The sequence below is a fragment of the Oncorhynchus keta genome, chromosome 25 (genome assembly GCF_023373465.1).
Source record: "Oncorhynchus keta strain PuntledgeMale-10-30-2019 chromosome 25, Oket_V2, whole genome shotgun sequence".
Classification (NCBI taxonomy): Eukaryota; Metazoa; Chordata; class Actinopteri; order Salmoniformes; family Salmonidae; genus Oncorhynchus; species Oncorhynchus keta.
Window position 1 is genome coordinate 11,329,313 of NC_068445.1, and position 19,959 is coordinate 11,349,271.

A 19,959-nucleotide genomic window follows, 5' to 3' on the forward strand; every position below is an offset into this window, starting at 1 on the left:
ATGGTCATGCACTGCCGCATCTTCTCTCTTCCTTATGCTAAATCATTCTCCCTCCTGTCACCTGACTCTGCATCTTCGACCCTACTCTCCCTCCCTTTCTGCATACTTTGACTCACTGTCCTCTTTCCTCCCAGCCGGCCCTACCTTTCTCTCCGGCTTCATGGCTGAGTCACTCACTGCGTGCTAACAGAACAGGGCTATGAGCAGCTGAGCAGAAATGGAGGAAAACTAAACTTCTGGAGGACCTATCATCCTGCAGATTCATGTTCTGCAACATTGGTAGCGTACAACCTGTCCTCACACAGGAAGCGGCGCTGGTCCTAATCCAGGGACTTGCCTACGGAGCAGCAAGGGGAACTGCACCTCCTTACCTTCAGGCTATGCTCAAACCCTACATCCCAACCGGAGCACGTTCCACCACTTCTGGTCTCTTGGCCCTCGCACCCCTACTCAGCCCAGTCAAACCTCTTCTCTGTCCTGGCACCCCAATGGCGGAAAAAGCCTCCCACTAAAGTCAGGACCTGCCCATCTTCCGAAAACATCTGAAACCCTACCTCTTTGAAGAGTATCTTAACTTCTTCGAGATAGGGGGCGCTCTTTTAATTTTTGGATAAAAAACGTTCCCGTTTTAAACAAGATATTTTGTCACGAAAAGATGCTCGACTATGCATGTAATTGACAGCTTTGGAAAGAAAAACTCTGACGTTTCCAAAACTGCAAAGATATTATCTGTGAGTGCCCCAGAACTAATGCTACAGGCGAAACCAGGATGAAATTTCATACAGGAAATGGTCCAGATTTGGAATGCTCTGTGTTCCAATGTCTCGTTATATGGCTGTGAATGCACCAGGAATGAGCCTGCACTTTCTGTCGTTTCCCCAAGGTGTCTGCAGCATTGTGACGTATTTGTAGTCATATCATTGGAAGATTGACCATAAGAGACTACATTTACCAGGTGTCCGCCCGGTGTCCTCCGTCGAAATTATTGCGTAATCTCCAGCTCCATGCGCGTTTCCATTTTCTTCAGAGGAGAAAGTCAACTGCCACGAATTATTTATCATCGATAGATATGTGAAAAACACCTTGAGGATTGATTCTAAACAACGTTTGCAATGTTTCTGTCGATATTATGGAGTTAATTTGGAAAAAAGTTCGCGTTGTAATGACTTAATTTTCTGGGTTTTTTCTTACCCTATTTTTGGAAAAACTGAACATTTGCTATTTGCATTATCTAAGTTCTTCAAAGGTAAATGATTTTATTTGAGAAAAGTTGCATGCTGAATGCTAGGCTTAATGCTATGCTAGCTATCAATAAACAAATGCTTGTTTAGCTATGGTTCAAAAGCACATTTTGAAAATCTGAGATGACAGTGTTGTTAACAAAAGGCTAAGCTTGAGAGCTAATATATTTATTTCATTTAATTTGCGATTTTCATGAATAGTTAACGTTGCGTTATGCTAATGAGCTTGTGGCTATAATTACACTCCTGGATACAGGTTTTTTTCATAGCCAAACGTGATGAACAAAAACGGAGCGATTTGTCCTACACAAATAATCTTTTTGGAAAAACTGAACATTTGCTATCTAACTGAGAGTCTCCTCATTGAAAACATCTGAAGTTCTTCAAAGGTAAATTATTTTATTTGAATGCTTTTCTTGTCTTTGTGAAAATGTTGCATGCTGAATGCTAGGCTTAATGCTATGCTAGCTATCAATACTCTTACACAAATGCTTGTTTAGCTATGGTTCAAAAGCATATTTTGAAAATCTGAGATGACAGTGTTGTTAACAAAAGGCTAAGCTTGAGAGCTAATATATTTATTTCATTTCATTTGCGATTTTCATGAATAGTTAACGTTGCGTTATGGTAATGAGCTTGAGGCTATAAATAGGATCCCGGATACGGGATTGCTCGTCGCAAGATGTTAAATAACTCTCACAGGAAAATGTACTTGATTCGATTGTGATGTGTTGTTGGCTCATCTAGCTATCTTAAGATGAATGCACTAATTGTAAGTCGCTTTGGATAAGAGTGTCTGCTAAATTACTACAAATGTTTTATGTTGTTTCAGAGTGAGGAGTCTGGGCTTGCCACTTTAAGATGTGGCATAAACAGAATCACAGACAGTCCAGGTATCCTTCTTGTAAAGATGAAATATATCAGTGACATGAAGCAAGGATCCGAGAGGACTGCCGTGCAGAGGTGCTTACGTTTGTGTGGTGTAACCAACAGATCCATAGTCTTCTGTGAAAGGCTTGGCCAAACTGTAGAGAGCTCTTTCTTCAGTTCAGCATCAGAAAGACGCTGGGCAACCATCCCTAAGAAGAAGATCGCAAGAGAAAATAGAATATTCTTGCATCAAATACACAATTATCTAATTTAAGTATAGCAACAAAAGATAAAGACAAAAGTAAACATGAGCTTGCAGAGTCATTGTGGAGGTGAACCAGAGAGAATAACTTATTGAAAGCGGCACTGAGCAGTGAAGCTAGAGAAAAGCATACTGCTCTGTGACGTCATTCAACTACGCAGCACAGGCCCTAAACACAAAACCCACCACAGAGCAGCCTAATGAGACCAAATGGGACCCATATCTACTAATGCAAACCTTCTGTAAGCAACAAACAAGCAGCATATGTCCCTGCTACGCATCCTGGGGACATCACAAAGTCTGTCTGTCTGTCTGTCTGTCTGTCTGTCTGTCTGTCTGTCTGTCTGTCTGTCTGTCTGTCTGTCTGTCTGTCTAGGAGGACAATGTGATGGATCGCTAAATCTAACATTTACAACTAGTGTTTGTTGCTTTTGCTTGAGTCATCAAGTCGGCCTCATGATAGGTATGCACCTAGCCTATCATGTATCACACAGGGGTGGAGAGGGGACAGAGTGGGGAGGAGAGAGGACAGGGTGGGGGGAGAGGGGACATGGGTAGGGGGAGAGGGGACATGGGTAGGGGGGAGAGGGGACATGGGTAGGGGGGAGAGGGGACATGGGTAGGTGGGAAAGGGGACAGGGTAGGGGGGAGAGGGGACAGGGTAGGGGGGAGCGGGGACAGGGAAGGGGGAACATAGGCGGGGGCAGAGGATAGGGAGAGAGAGAAGGGCGGTCTCACCTGAGGACAGTTTGATCTCCAGGGCCGTGCGAATCAGGGCCATGAGAGTGGAGGTAAAGTGGACTGTGTTGTCATCAGCGATGGGCATGTTCATCTTGACTAGCCGCTGGAGAGAATGTGTGGACGGAGGAGGAGGTTAGAAACACACTTCTACTGTTAACACTTCATCCAGACCATCAGCCAATCAGGAGAAACCAGTCTGTGTGCTGCTGGTAATATTCACAGAGACCCCTACAGCACACAAAAAGCTTTCTCAACGAGTACAAAGAGGAGACAAACTAAACATTCACATTCACTGCTATTGGCTACAGTATGCACTATGCTGCAAGTCAAAGTGCACCGGTGCAAGACTGACATTGATCGAAATAAAAGTGAGAAAGGGCATGTACGCATAACCATGGAAGTGCCTCAAAGATCTCAGGAGCTCCACTCTGTGGTTGCTATACCAACAATCAAACTGAGGTAAAAAGGTATGACGCTGCTCAAGTCATAAACATCTTGAGAACCAATGCCTAGCATCGACAGAAAAAGCATGTGTCACACACAGTCCATTCCAAATAACCTGAACTGCTTATCAAAAGAGATGAAATCTACACCACTATATGCATACAGAGCACTATATTTGATGTTTAAGCTATTGTGGTAGAGTTGAGCTCCCCTGAACACAAAAAGCATTCCCCTACTATCAGTTGCGGTGCAAAAGTACGACAGAAGTCAGAATGAGAAAGGAGAGGAGGGGTGAGACACACACACATACATGTGCACACAAATCCATAGAGAGAAAGTAGAGGTGAAAGACAGGATGAGAGAGAATGAAAGATAGAAAGACAGAGAGTAAAGCACACATATTTGTCACACAGGAAAGCAACAGAAGCCACACACACTGGCCCACAAAACCGAAAAACCCCTAGTGGGTAAACTCAGGGGATAGACTAAGATAAGGTAAGGGAGAGCAATACTAAACCCCTTTCCTATAAAACAGATTGATTGGTAAAGGATTTAGATCTGGGGACAGTCCTGGATTGGTCGAATATGTGTGTATTGTAGAATTAAATCGAAATATTCTTCCATGAATTAATCTGCGCATGCCTGCTGTGTTGGATGTATTAAAGGACAATTCCGACACTTTTCAACATCATAATCATAATCACCATCTCCAGCACCATACCAGTTCTACATAGGTGAAAATGTCGCGTTTCTGTGATCTGTGGTTAAAAAGATAAGAAGAAAGTTCCCCCAAAACGGCAATTTTCTCAACTTGTAGCAAGTTTCTTGCCAGACGGAGGGTATTTTCTTCCTCCCCATGTCACCGCAAATTTGAAAATCACTATTTTTAAAATGATGATGTCATCAGGTAGAACTTTTTAACTTTATATATTTTTCTACAGAAAGTAGAAATGTGGCGTTTTCACATATGTAGACAGTGGTATTGTACTGGAGACAATAACATGAGGTTGGAAAGTGCTGGTTGCCCTTTCAATTACAGAGACGGGATTATATGAAAACCTATTATGTATTTATTATCCTAAGGAATTTGACACCCACTACCGTAAATGTTACTAAATACTTAGTAACACGTTTTCACATAGTGGGGATACCGTATGCGTCTCATGGCCTATCTCTCCGCCTTAGTGGACATCACCTCACAGGCTGAGCTTGCTCCAAATAAAGTAGCTATGCCCAAAAAAAGAAGGGGAGGGAAAGGGCTACACCAAAGAGATCAGAGCGTTAGCAAAACAAACTAAAGAAACAAGGGAACACTGCAGAGCACAGAGATTGGCTGGAGGTCAAGCCAATGGGAAGACAGGTCGAGCAGAGGGAGTGGCTACCTTGTAGGCGACTCTTGGCGGACATTTCTTTCCCAAACCTAAGGGTGGGGACATGTGGAGGAGCATCTGATACATATCAAGGTACTTGATACGGCCACTTCACAGAGTAGGAAACAAAAAGCCAAATAAAGAAGGATGGAAAGTTAGAGGAGGAAAGGAACAAAATGTTTTTTTTTTAAGAAACCAAAATGAATAGGAAAAAACAAAAACAGAAATCTGTGTTATTTAGATTTCCAGTAGCGACATGGAGATGGATGCCATCTTTGGCCACGGTGGACCAGGGATGCATCAGTGCGGTGGTGAACTCAGCTCAGGAGGAAGTGAGCTGCTCAGATTCCTGAGGGGAGACATGGGATGGAAGAGTGAGTCTGGAAGAGTGAGAAGAAGAACACACAGGATGCTGATGGGGAGAGAACGACAGCATTGCACGTAGTGTGGATGACGGCTTCTGCATGCTGAGAGACATCCAGGGAGGGTTCACCAGAAGCACGGAAACAAAGGTTTCAATGCCAGACTTAAAAAAAAATCTTAATGAATTAAAGCCCTCTTTTCTCTTTACAACGTTTACGTCTAGGATCCCAAAAACACAGTACGTAAAGACGTTGATCCGATTCAGACGTGTTCATGATCTGAATCAATTTAGGACTAAACATCCAAACGTAATGTTTAATCTAACTGTACATAGATAGGAGACGGAACAGGTGCAAACCAGAATGTGTTCACTGCATACCTTGACACATCATGTAGAAAGTAAGCATTACATAGGGATTCCAATGTCAGGTAGAGTTGGGGTTTAACATGGCTTTGAAAGCTTTGTTTCCAGTCTGGCATCATTAACCAAAGCCAGTCAGTCTGGAAGGGCGGGTGCTAGTGTGTAGGCGAGTCATTGGTGCACAGCCATTCACTTAAGTCTCTTGGCATAGGAACACAAAGCACCCTAGTGGAGGAAATGTTCTGGGGTTGCTAACCTTGTACGCTACCCTATTAGGGCAGTTCTTCCCTAAGCCAAGAGGGGGTGAGATAATTCGTAACAAGTTGTACATATCGTTATAGCGAATCCGTCCGCTGCAAAAAGAACAAGCAGATATAAAAACAACAACTTCAGGACAGCTTCAAGAGAACAATGATCATTAGAGGGCTGACAGGGTACTAGGAGGTATGTTACCATACCGTACCCTCTACATGACACTACATGGAGGATTGTCAGCAAGTCACAAAGTATCAGGCAGGGATTAGGCAGTCCCCTCCATACTAGCAGCTGTAATACTAGATATCTCTCTGACTGGGCATAGAGGCACAGTAGGAGCACCAGCCAGCCAGATGGCTGAAGGGAGGGAGGGAGAGGGACACATACCAGGCAGCAGGGTCGTACTCAGCCCAAACACGGATGAACTCATCCAGATGATGAGGCCCCAGTATAGACGAGTCTCGAGTCAGGTACTCAAAGTTATCCATGATGACAGCCACAAACAGATTGAGCATCTGGAAGATACGATTCACAAGGATTTATGGGAATAGACACAGTATGCTGGCACAACACTAACTCCTAGTCCTACGTTTCAAATCAAATCCAACTTTATTTGTCACATGCACTGAATATAAGTGTAGACCTTACCGTGAAATGCTTACTTACAATCCCCTAACCAACAGTGCAGTTCAAGAAGAGTTAAAAAAAATATTTACCAAATAAACTAAAGTAAAAAATGATAAAAAGTAACACAATAAAATAACAAAAACGTGGCTATATACAGGGGGTCTGTGTGCGGGGGTACAGGTTAGTTCAGGTCATTTGTACATGTAGATAGGGACGAAGTGACTATGCATAGATAATAAACAGTGAGTAGCAGCAGTGTACAAAACAAATGGAGGGGCGGGGGGGTCCAAGTAAATAGTCCGGTGGCCATTTGATTAAGTGTTCAGCAGTTTTATGGCTTGGGGGTAGAAGCTGTTAAGGATCCTTTTGGTCCTAGACTTGGCGCTCCAGCAGCGCTTGCCGTGCGGTAGCAGAGAAAACAGTCTATGACTTGTGTGACTGGAGTCTCTGACAATTTTATGGGCTGTCCTCTGACACCGTCTATTATATAGGTCCTGGAGATGTCAGGAAGCTTGGCCCCAGTGATGTACTGGACCGTACGCACTACCCTATGTAGCGCCTTATGGTCAGAGCAGTTTCCATACCAGGTGGTGATGCAACCGGTCAAGATGCTCTCGATGGTGCAACTGTAGAACTTTTTGAGGATCTGGGGACCCATGACAAATCTTTTCAGTCTCGCCCTCTTCACGACTGTCTTGGTGTGTTTGGACCATGATAGTTAGGTGGTGAAGTGGACACCAAGGAACTTGAAACTCTTGACCCGCTCAACTACAGTCCCGTCAATGTTAATGTGGGCCTGTTCGGCCACGATCAGCTCCTTAGTCTTGCTCACATTGAGGGAGAGGTTGTTGTCCTGGCACCACACTGCCAGTTCTCTGACCTCCTCCTTATATGCTGTCTCATCATTGTCGGTGATCAGGCCTACCACTGTTGTGTCGTCAGTAAACTTAATGATGGTGTTGGAGTCATGCTTGGCCACGCAGTCATGAGTGAACAGGGAGTACAGGAGGGGACAAAGTACACACCCCTAAGGGGCCCCTGTGTTGAGGATCAGTGTGGCAGAAGTGTTGTGCCTACCCTTACCACCTAGGGGGTGGCCCGTCAGGAAGTCCAGGATCCAGCTGCAGAGGGAGGTGTTTAGTCCCAGGGTCCTTAGCTTAGTGATGAGCTTCGTGGGCACTATGGTGTTGAACGCTGAGCTGTAGTCAATGAACAGCATTCTCACATAGGTGTTCCTTTTGTCCAGGTGGGAAAGGGCAGTGTGGAGTGCTATTTAGATTTCGTCATCTGTGGATCTGTTGGGGCGGTATGCAAATTGGAGTGAGTCTAGGGCAGGCCTGGGCAATTCCAGTCCTTGGGGGCCTGATTGGTGTCACACTTTTCACCCATCCCTTGCAAACACACCTGATTTAAACTAACTCCATTTTTAACTGAAGATCATGATTAGTTGATTATTGGAGTCAGGTGTGTTAGCTGGGGAAAAAGTGTGACACCAATCAGGCCCCCAGGACTGGAGTTGCCCAGGCCTGGTCTAGGGTATCCAGGAGGATGCTGTTGATGTGAGTCACGACCAGCCTTTCAAAGCACTTCATGGTTACTGATGTGAGTGCTATGGGGCGGTAATCATTTAGGCAGATTGCCTTTGCTTCCTTGGGCACAGGGACTATGGTGGTCTGCTTGAAGCATGTTGGTATGACAGACTTGGTCAGGGAGAGGTTGAAAATGTCAGTGAAGACACTTGCCAGTTGGTCCGTGCATGCTTTGAGTACACGCCCTGGTTTTCCGTCTGGCCCTGCAGCTTTGTGAATGTTGACCTGTTTGAAGGTCCTGCTCACATTGGCTACCGAGAGCATTATCACAGTCATCCAAACAGCTGGTGCTCACGTGCATGCTTCAGTGTTGCTTGCCTCGAAGCGAGCATAAAAAGGCATGTATCTTGTCTGGTAGGCTCGCGTCAACAGGCAGCTCACGTCTGGATTTCCCTTTGTAGTCCGTAATATTTTCAAGCCCTGCCACTTCCGAAGAGCGTAAGAGCCGGTGTAGTAGGATTCAATCTTAATCCTGTATTGATTGATGGTTCGTCTGAGGGCTTAGTGGGATTTCTTAAAAGCGTCCGGATTAGTGTCCTGCTTCTTGAAAGCGGCAGCTCTAACCTTTAGCTCAATGCAGATGTTGCCTGTAATCCATGGCTTCTGGTTGGAATATGTACGTACAGTCACTGTTGGGACGACATCGTCGATGCACTTATTAATGAAGCCGATGACTGAGGTGGTGTATTCCTCAATGCCATTGGATGAACATATTCCAGTCTGTGCTAGCAAAACAGTCTTGTATCGTAGCATCCGTGTCATCTGACCACTTCTGTATTGAGCGAGTCACTGGTACTTCCTGCTTTAGTTTTTGCTCGTAAGCAGGAATCAGAAGGATAGAATTATGGTCAGATTTGCCAAATTTAGGGTGGGGGTGAGCTTTGTATTGCATCTCTGTGTGTGGAGTAAAGGGTGGCCTATAGTTTTTCTTCTCCTGTGGTTGCACATGCTGGTAAAAATGTGGTAAAATTGATTTAAGTTTGCCTGCTTTAAAGTTCCCGGCCACTAGGAGCATCGCTTCTGGATGAGCATTTTCTTGTTTGCTTATGGCCTTATAGAGTTGGTTGAGTGCGGTCTTAGTGCCAGCATTGGTCTGTGGTGGTAAATAGACGGCTACGAATAATATAGATGAGAAATCTCTAAGTAGATAGTGAAGTCTACAGCTTATCATAAGGTACTCAACCTGAGGCGAGCAATATCTTGAGACTTCTTTAATATTAGACATCGCGCACCACCTGTTATTGACACCCCCCCACCGCTCGTCTTACCAGACGTAGCTTTTCTGTTCTACCGGTGCATGGAAAATCCCGCCAGCTCTATATTATCCGTGAAACATAAGATATTACAGTTTTTAATGTCCCGTTGGTAGCATAATCTTAATCGGACGTCATCAATTTTATTTTACAATGATTGCACGTTAGCCAGTAGAACGGATGGCAGTGGGAGTTTACTCGCTCGTCTACGGATTCTCAGAAGGCAGCCCTACCTTCGCCCCCTTTTCCTCCGTCTTTTCTTGCACGCAAATTCTTGGGATTTGGGCCCGTTCCCGGGAAAGCAGTATATCCTTCTCGTCGGACTCATTAAAGGAAAAATCTTCTTCCAGTTCGAAGTGAATAATCGCTGATCTGATGTCCAGAAGTTATTTTTGGTCATAAGAGATGGCAGCAGCAACATTATGTACAAAATAAGTTTAAAAAATACGTTAAAAAGGGAGCATGTAAAACGTCAGCCATCCTCTTCAGCACCATCTTATTCAGATCATTGTCTAATGTTAACATCCCTTATTACTGCACATCAGCAGAACATCAATACAGTTACAGTGTATGTTGGATGACATCAGTACTAACCAGGAAAGAGCAGAGAAAGATGAAGGAGACAAAGTAGAAGTAGGCGAAGTCACTGCCACACTCCTTCCCCAGGTTGCCTGACCTCTCATCACATGCTCTGTGACTCAAACACGACAGCATGATCTCATGCCACGCCTCCCCTGTGGCACTCCTGGAAAACAAGGGTGGACAGACGGACAGAAATACCTTTTGAGATTACAATGAACACCTCTAGCAAAGTTATTGTGGAAGATGGTCACAGTGTACAACTCGGGCGACGTAAGATGTTGCTAGCTACATACAACCCCTGGCTTACAGAGTTACAGGAGAGGTAGGGGAAGGGAGTGGGCAATTGTAATAATGTTGGTGCTCTGTAAAGCAGAGGAAGGAGTGACTAAGGAAAATGTGTATTTACCTGAACAGCAGCATGAGGGCCTGAAGAAATGTGCGGAAGTTGTTGTGGTGAGTGATGGCTGTGTCCTCGTTGAGCTCAATGTTTCCAAACACCTGGTATAGTAAGGGATCGATTATACCCACAGATCATGCCAGTTTCTGCCTTACACTGCATAAATATTTTCTTATTTAATAAAAAACTAAATTTCACACCATTTTAGTCCGAAGGCGTGTATAAACCAATTATTTTAAGGGAACATTTTCAAGGGAGTCCAGGAAGGAAATGTTCATATTTGGAAAGAATGGAAGCAGCACTCACCTGCATACCAATGATGGCATAGATGAAGAACAGCATCGCTATCAGAAGGCAAACATAGGGCAGGGCCTGGAAGGACAAGAACACTGTTCAGCAAAGTGCTCTAAATGCAAGTAATGTATACAGTGTACTGTGTGTGTGTGTGTGTGTGTGTGTGTGTGTGTGTGTGTGTGTGTGTGTGTGTGTGTGTGTGTGTGTGTGTGTGTGTGTGTGTGTGTGTGTGTGTGTGTGTGTGTGTGTGTGTGTGTGTGTGTGTGTGTGTGTGTGTGTTACCTTGAAGGACTGGACGAAGGTCCACAGCAGGATACGGATGGTGTATCCCTGCCTCAGCAGCTTGATGAGACGAGCTGCTCTGAACAGCCTCAGAAAACTCAGATTCAACAGCCGGTCCTGCAGGACCAGAGACAAGAACACAGTCAACATTACACCCTTTTCACAGGAGACAATCAAAATATGACTACATATGACGATGATACAGACAAACCGACATGATTGTATTTGGCTGGTCCTGGTTCAGCTTGCTAAAGGAGGCCAAACAATAAATACATACAGACCAGTTCACACAGTGCTGTAGCTTGTGTAAAGAGGGGAATGAGAACGAGCAATGAGACAGGAAGTGTAGTCACTCACCGTTGTCTATAAGAGCAGTTGTTTAACCGTAGCAGAATGTGGGCACATCAGTGAATACATTAAACAAGAGGACAATGCAGAGAGAGGGACAGGGAAAGGGAGAGGGACAGGGAGGAACAAGGAAAAGTAAGAAAAATAGAAACAGTAATGACATACAGGAAGCCAGTAAAAGCTCAGAACACACACTTAAATCAGTCAATGCATTGGACAATGATACAGACATCTGGACAGATACTGTTGGATACTGGACAGATACTGTATCAATATGAGTATAGAACATCAATAAACAACTACTACAGGACGTGAGAGAAACATGTTGAGTGATTCACATAGTGCTCAGATGACAATAATGACACACACACACACACACACACACACACACACACACACACACACACACACACACACACACACACACACACACACACACACACACACACACACACACACACACACACACACACACACACACACACACACACACACACACACACACACACTGCACTCAGCTGGACTCTGACTCTGAATTGCCTCACGTTATCAGATCCCATATCAGACATCAGTGATGAATCAATAGTGTTAACATGCAGATCTGTTCACAAACTTTCTCTCTCCCCCTCTTTGTCTCTGCTTTCAGTCCTGGACTAGAGCCAAGACATATTTGCTGAGATAGATATTTAGCCTGTGTACAGGGCAGGCCCACATTGTAGGTCTCTGCATGTCAATCACACAATTCTGCCTCATTAGCAAGTAGTGTAATGTATATAGAGGAGAGTGGAAGAAACACGGTTTGTGCTACGCTGGTCTCTTAACTTACATTGATTTCTGTGACCACAATGTCAGTTATACTTCCCAACACTGTCACAAAGTCAAACACGTTCCAGGCATCCTTCAGGTAATTCTGGAACAAGAGGGATTGAATATCACTCACAGACTCAAGGCATGCAGTGCATGAATTCAATAAGTATCAAATCATTGATCACTTTTGCCATATTGATAGCATGCAGCCTAAACAGGAATGATGATAAACCCACCAGAGGACCGAAGGCAATGATCTTCAGAATGCATTCCAGAGAGAAGAGGGCAGTGAAGACAATGTTGAAGTGCTTCAACATGGCCTCGTAGAAGTCTGGAGCTCCATGGAACTGGTGCAGAAAGGAGAAACCAGTGAAGAATAAACACCATTGTAAAGGTCTCTCGAGTGGCGCAGCAGTCTAAGGCACTGCATCGCAGTGTTGCGGCGTCACTACAGCCTGGGTTCGATCCCGGTCACAACTGGCCGTGACCGGGAGTCCCATAGGGCGGTGCACAATTGGCCCAGTGTTGTCCGGGTTAGGGGAGGGTTTTTCCAGGGGGGGCTTTTCTTGGCTCATCGCGCTCTAGTGGCTCCTTGTGGCGGGCCGGGCATCTGCAGGCTGACCACGGTCGTCAGTTGAACAGTGTTCAACACAGTCCGACACAGTGGTGCAGCTGGCTTCCGGGTTAAGCGAGTGGGTGTTAAGAAGCGTGGCTTGGCGAGTCATGTTTCGGAGGACACTGCAACATCAACATTCGGAGGACACTGCAACTCCCCAACTCGCCCGTTGGGAAGTTGTGGTGATGAGACAAGATCGTATTCACGAAATTGGGGGAAAAGGGGGGTTAAAAAAATGCTAATAATAAAAAAACACCATTGTAAATATAACCCATATTTATGTTGATTTATTTTCCATTTTTTACCTTAACTATTTGCACATCGTTATAACACCGTACATAGCCATACAATTACATTAGAAATGTCTCTATTCCTTTGAAACTTTTGTGAGTGTAAGATTTATTGATCATTTTTTTTATTTGTTTATTTCACTTTTGCTTATTATCTATCTCACTTGCTTTGGCAATGTAAACATATGTTTCCCATTCCAATAAAACCATTCCAATTGAATTGAATGATCCTACTATATTTTCTGGTGAATGAGCCGGACTGTACTAACCTTCATCATGAGCACCACGGTGTTCAGGGCGATCATGATCATAATGGAGTACTCAAACGGAGGTGACACCACAAACTTCCACATCCGGTACTGGAAGGACTGCACGTTCTCTGGCATGTAACGTGTCATTTGCTTGGCGTTGATGGCAAAGTCAATGCAGGCTCTCTGAAAAGAACGAGATGGAAATGAACACTTACATCCAATGTTCTCTTTCATAATCGCCACCCATTTCCTCAGTATCATCATCATGGTCATCAGCACCATCATCAGTCGTCAATCCGTTACTCTTTCAAGCATTGCCTTCATTAGGACCATTGCATCTGTATCATCAACTAAAAGGGAAAAGCTTCTCAGAGGTAAATACTGTGCAGAAAACCACCAATATCTAACTAGACAGCAAGCAGAGTCTATCAGAGCCAAGTGCAGTGGAGATCCAGAGGATGAATAAGTGGCTGGCTCCTCCTGGCTATGTTCTGGTTTCAGTTAGGAGCGTCAAGTTAGTTCAGCATACTGACAGACATAGACAGAGGGGACATACAACTGAGTACACCAAACACTAGGAACACCTTCATAATATTGAGTCCCCCCACTCCCCTTTTGCCCTCAGAACAGCCTCAATTTGTTGGGGCGTGTAATGAAAGCGCTCCACAGGGATGCTGGCCCATGTTGACTCCAATGCTTCCCACAGTTGTGTCAAGTTGGCTGGATGTCCTTTGGGTGGTGGACCATTCTTGAGGCACACGGGAAACTGTTGAGCATTAAAAACCCAGCAGTGTTGCAGTTCTTGACACAAACGGGTGGGCCTGGCACCTACTACCATACCCCATTCAAAGGCACTTAAATCTTTTGTCTTGCCCAATCACCCTTCGAATGGCACACATACACTATCCATGTCTAAACTGTTTCAAGGCTTACAAATCCTTCTTTAACCTGTCTCCTCCCCTTCATCTACACTGATTGAAGTGGATTTAACAAGTGACATCAATAAGGGATCATAACTTTCACCTGGATTCACCTTGTCAGTCTGTGTCATGGAAAGAGCAGGTGTTCATAATGTTTTGTATATTCAGTGTTTATCTATCTGTGCACAGTTGAGTCGTCTTAGAATAGCATACAAACAGACACAGGGAAACGTATGTTGTTTTAGTTTAGAATAGGAACTGACGGAGATATATCTACTATGGTTGTCTAATGGGGTCCCGGTAGACATGAGGTAGGGGGGACGGGGACGGCTCGCTGGCTTTGTGTCCGCCTGTGGAACCACAGATGGGGCTCCAGAATCAATCGTGGACCTGTGGACCTGTCACACTGGCCCTCAGCTGGGAGACTGTACTGTAGGCTCCACTGCAGCCTCACTGCCTCAACACGCACAACTGAACCCAGCATCAACAACAACAGCAGTGAGAGAGACTGTTCCTGCACTGAGTACTCAGCCTAATGAAAGGGTTTGGCAGTATGATTGGCAACATCTACAGAGCATAGTGAGCTTAGTGAGCTGATGACCAACAAATCACAAATGGAGAGAGGGACCATTGAAGAAATATTCATTGTTATTCCTTTCCCTTACTTCCTGTTCCGTAAACTCTTAGGAAAAAGGGTTCCAAAAGGCTGTCCCCATAGGAGAACCCTTTTTGGTGCTGGGTAGAACCCTTTTTGGTTCCATGTAGAACCTTGTGTGGAAAGGACTCTACAAAAGGGTTCTTCCTTGAACAAAAAAGGGGTTCTTCAAATGGTTCTCCTATGGGGACAGAAGAAGAACCCTTTTTGGTTCTAGATAGCACCCTTTTTTTTTGAAGAGTGTACTGTACCTCGTTTTTCTCCAGGCTGCACTCTGACATGGCCTTGTCTCCCTGCTCCTGGAAGGTAATGATGATCAAGGCCACAAAGATGTTGACGAAGAAGAAGGGAAAGACCACAAAGTAGACCACGTAGAAGATGGAGATCTCTATACGGTAGCCTGGACTGGGACCCTGGTCCTCAAAGGTAGCGTCCACAGAGTGCTTCAGAACACTGGAGAGGAACACAGGAACCATGCTGTCAGTATATGGAACCACTCACCACAACAGCCAAATGTAGTTAAACTACTACAACAAGTTCCCTACAGCAACTACAATATGACTAAGACCTAACTGGAAACCAGGACACCATTTCAAGTTCTACGTCTAAAATTAGGGACATAGTCAATTAAAAGCTTTTGTTAAAATGTAATAGGCATGTGATTAATGTTTAATGTTGATGATAGAAAGGTCCATTTTCATCAGCCGCGCTAAAATATTCCTTTCAGTAATAGCCCAACTGAGAGAGAGAGAGAGAGAGCCTAGCCACTTAGCCCTCCAGGTTATGAGGACTGAGTCTCATTTAATGGACTTCTACCCTGACCTAAATGACTCACCAGTCCATCATTTTTACATATCATCCAACACTGGATTATTTAATAACATAGCTAATTCAATGATTTCATTGAGGAGGACAGAGGATCCGGAATAAGAAGGAGAATTATGAACATGCCGGAAATTGCACAGACAACCCTCTCTGGTGTGCTGACCCGACAAGCCTGCGCACTTTGCTTGAATACGATATTAAAGACAATTACAGAGACTAGCACAGCACATTCTCAGAACATATCCCCAGGGCAGGCTTGTTCACCCTCTAATGTTCTAGTACTGGGTCTTTCTATAATTAATGGGGCCAATGTGTGACATTGGGATAAATGTTTTAAAATGGTTTGAAACAGAAATAAAAAGGGTTTTCATGCAGTTCCACATGCGCACTTAGAGGAATAAAAGTGAATGTATGCAAATTGAACCATAACTCCTCCTATTCAACATCATAGGCCCAGGACTATACATCCTTGAAGCAGGGTTCATACAGACATTGGCAAATGAAATTCAAGGACTCTCAGGGACATTTTCAAGCATTTAATTGTAATTTTCAAGGACCGCAATGTTAAACAATGTTATAATTATAAAGAACATATAGGGCCTAATATAGAACACCCCCCCCAAAAAGCATGAAAAAAAGTGTAGGCCATTACTACTTGAAGAATAATGCCTTTCTTTGGCCTTGCCGATGCATTGATATTCAACATATTATTACATTCTAAAATATGTGAGAATAATATGGACTTGCCTGAATAAAGAAATTGGATGCATGCATGGTGATTTTTCTCCTATCCTTTGTGGCCGACGCAGGCAAACATAACAAAGCCATGAACAGCGGCAGCATTAATCTCACCATTTGAATCTCACCATTGCTGTTTTATAATGAGAAAGTGACCCAAAAAAACTGGTTCCTTTTTTAATGGAAGGATTTGTATGGAAAGTCAAGTTGAAGACAGCATTAGATGATGTCCTCATAACTTGCACTGGTTTATACCCCAACAAAGATGTCAGATTTTCAAGGGATGCCTATTCCAGTACTTGAATTTCTGAGCTCCAATTTCAAGTTCAAGTAGGGCTCCTTCAAGCCCCTTGTATTGTTTAAAATTGCAGGTGTTAACATGGAAAACAACATGTATTTGTCATGATATTTCATGACCAGATCATGTTGTGAATAAGCCCACCAGGCTGTATAATTTGATGTCATTGTATCCAGAATAATATCAGGTAGTAGACTCGGTGTCCAATCCGAGGCACAAAAACACGTGAAAATATGAAGTCAATACCTTGATGCTTTCTATGTTAGATCTAACGAGACACTGCTGTAAATCAAATGGGCAACAACAGATGATCACCATCAATTCGCTAGGGACATTAGATCCAATGTGGGTCCAGGCAAAGCGGTTTTCACCGGCAAAACGAACGAGACACCAGAATATTCTGGACATTCCTTTGCGATCACCTTTTTTTCCCCCAGCACTTGGGCTGTTGTTGCATCGCATGCACTATCACGACAGCTGTTTGTCACTTCCCTGTTATTCGGAAAATTCCTTCCTTGATCAGATGATGATGTGTGAAAATGTAAAAAATATTACGTCGTAACTAATCAGCTGGACACCAAATGGCATCCAACAAGTATGATGCATAACTATTGAAAATGATTTAAGTTTTACGTATCAAGGTAAGGGGACTCTTTCGGTAAGAAGCATTTGATTTTGCAATGCATACATTATTTTATTATTATTATTATTTTATTCTGTGCCCATGAAAGCTGTTTTCACCCCATAACATAAGGAGACAGGAAATGTTATGTAGTTAAAGTGCATTTCTGAGATCTTTACACAAAAAAAACTGTCCGACAGCTAGTTCCAGGATTTTTACAGGGTTCAAGTTCAATGTCTAAATTACCAGATTAATGCTTGATATATGATATAATGACAATTTATACTGGACAGAAAAGTTATGTTTTATGTGACATTACTTTGGACAAATCCGTAAAGACAATAATCATGATAAAGAGTTAAACATAGGTTTTAATCAACTCCTGAATTTGATTGAATTTTCTGTACAGTTGAAGTCGGAAGTTTACATACACCTTAGCCAAATACATTTAAACTCAGTTTAGCACAATTCCTGACATTAAATCAGAGTAAAAATGCCCTGTCTTAGGACAGTTAGGATCACCACTTTATTTTAAGAATGTGAAATGTCAGAATAATAGTAGAGATAATGATTTATTTCAGCTTTTATTTATTTCATCACATTCCCAGTGGGTCAGAAGTTTACATGCACTCCATTTAGTATTTGGAAGTATTGCTTTAAATTGTTTAACTTGAGTCAAACATTTTGGGTAGCCTTCCACAAGCTTCCCACAATAAGTTGGGTGAATTTTGGCCCATTCCTCCTGACAGAGCTTGTGTAACTGAGTCAGGTTTGTAGGCCATCTATTTTGTGAAGTGCACCAGTCCCTCCTGCAGCAAAGCACCCCCACAACATGATGCTGCCACCCTTGTGCATCACGGTTGGGATGGTGTTCTTCCGGTTGCAAGCTTCCCCCTTTTTCCTCCAAACATAATGATGGCCATTATAGCCAAACAGTTCTATTTTTGTTTTATCAGACCAGAGGATATTTCTCCAAAAAGTACAATCTTTGTCCCCCTGTGCAGTTGCAAACCATAGTCTGGCTTGTTTATGGTGGTTTTGGAGCAGTGGCTTCTTCCTTGCTGAGCAGCCTTTCAGGTTATGTTGATATAGGACTCGTTTTTACTATGGATATAAATACTTTGTAACTGCTTACTCCAGCATCTTCACAAGGTCCTTTGGTTGAAAAACAAGTTTTAATGACTCCAACCTAAGTGTATGTAAACTTCCAACTTCAACTGTATCTTATATCTTAATAATATCATGACATTAACTAAATTGACAGATATCAATGACTTATCAACAGCTCTAACAAGTTGTCCAGTGTAGGAAATCCTCGCTGGTAGCCTAGTTTATAGAAAAACCCTATTGTTCTACTGTCTGTCTGTGTCTGACTGTCTTTCTGGATGTCTGAGAGATACCAGACAACAGCACATTCTCAGTGCATATCCCATGTCATGTTTACCCATTCTACTTCCTGTCTGAGAGGCATCAGTCTGTCTGTCATTCTGAACATGTCTGTCAGGCCTGTCTGTTATACTGTCTGTCTGTCTGTCTGTCAAAGAGCCACAGCATATTCTCAGAACATATCCCCAAAGACTTCAACTCTATAGAGTCTGTCTGAAAAGGAGTCTGTCTGTCTGTCTGTCTGTCTGTCTGTCTGTCTGTCTGTCTGTCTGTCTGTCTGTCTGTCAAAGAGCCACAGCATATTCTCAGAACATATCCCCACCAAAGACTTCAACTCTATAGATCTACTGAAAAGGAGCCTGGAAAGTGGACTTACTCAGGCCAGCCCTCTCCGGTGGACACAGTGAAGAGAGTGAGGAAGGCCCAAAGCACGTTGTCATAGTGGAACTCGTACTTCTTCCACACCCGAGGCTGGGCGGCCACCTCATCTTTATCATAGTCCAGGAAATTACCTCTGTTTATGGAGAGAGAGAGAGAGAGAGAGAGAGAGAGAGAGAGAGAGAGAGAACAACTTACTGCACACGAACACATACAGGAATATGAATATTCAGATACCTCTTTGATTAGGGTGACAAGACACTGTCCATGTGACAAATCAATAAGATACCCAAACAAAAACACATAATTAATGCAACTGTCTTCAACGCAGCACTGGGCTGTTCTTCTCTCTATGGGGGAAGATACAGCATATATACAGCAGTATGTGGACACCCCTTCAAATTAGTGGATACAGTTATTTCAGCCACACCCGTTGTTGACAGGTGTATAGAATCTAGCACCCAGCCATGCAATCTCCATAGACAAACATTGGCAGTAGAATGGCCTTACTAAATAGCTCACTGATTCACCATCATAGGATGCCACCATTCCAACAAGTCAGTTCGTCAAATTTCAGCCCTGCTAGAGCTGCCCCGGTCAACTGTAAGTGCTGTTATTGTGAAGTGGATACGCCGAGGAGCAACAACGGCTCAGCTGCAAAGTAGTAGGCCACACAAGCGTAGCGCGTAAAAATCATCTGTCCTCGGTTGCAACACTCAGTACCAAGTTCCAAGCTGCCTCTGGAAGCAATGTCAGCACAATAACTGTTTGTCGGGAGCTTCATGAAATGGGTTTCCATGGCCGAGCAGCCACACACAAGCCTAAGATCACCATGCGCAATGACAAGCGTTGGCTGGAGTGGTGTGTAGCTTGCCACCATTGCACTCTGGAGCA

The 19,959-nt window shown here is 43.7% G+C and overlaps 1 protein-coding gene across 4 annotated transcripts in view; it reads right to left on the reverse strand.

Annotated features, from left to right (window-relative positions):
• Positions 1 to 19,959, reverse strand: part of LOC118357836 (voltage-dependent N-type calcium channel subunit alpha-1B-like) — a 145,413-nt gene that overhangs the window by 15,302 nt on the left and 110,152 nt on the right. For 3 of the 4 annotated variants that reach the window (XM_052478623.1, XM_052478622.1, XM_052478620.1), the window contains 13 exons: positions 19,064 to 19,201; positions 15,070 to 15,271; positions 13,262 to 13,426; positions 12,323 to 12,433; positions 12,106 to 12,189; positions 10,932 to 11,048; positions 10,662 to 10,727; positions 10,365 to 10,456; positions 9,971 to 10,121; positions 6,295 to 6,422; positions 4,941 to 5,037; positions 3,112 to 3,217; positions 2,213 to 2,320 (listed from right to left, as the gene is read on the reverse strand). In XM_052478623.1, coding sequence (XP_052334583.1) covers positions 2,213 to 2,320; positions 3,112 to 3,217; positions 4,941 to 5,037; positions 6,295 to 6,422; positions 9,971 to 10,121; positions 10,365 to 10,456; positions 10,662 to 10,727; positions 10,932 to 11,048; positions 12,106 to 12,189; positions 12,323 to 12,433; positions 13,262 to 13,426; positions 15,070 to 15,271; positions 19,064 to 19,201 — 1,565 coding nt within the window. Of the gene's footprint in view, positions 1 to 2,212; positions 2,321 to 3,111; positions 3,218 to 4,940; positions 5,038 to 5,908; positions 6,006 to 6,294; positions 6,423 to 9,970; positions 10,122 to 10,364; positions 10,457 to 10,661; positions 10,728 to 10,931; positions 11,049 to 12,105; positions 12,190 to 12,322; positions 12,434 to 13,261; positions 13,427 to 15,069; positions 15,272 to 19,063; positions 19,202 to 19,959 lie in introns of all 4 variants that reach the window. The other variant, XM_052478624.1, reaches the window with a different exon arrangement.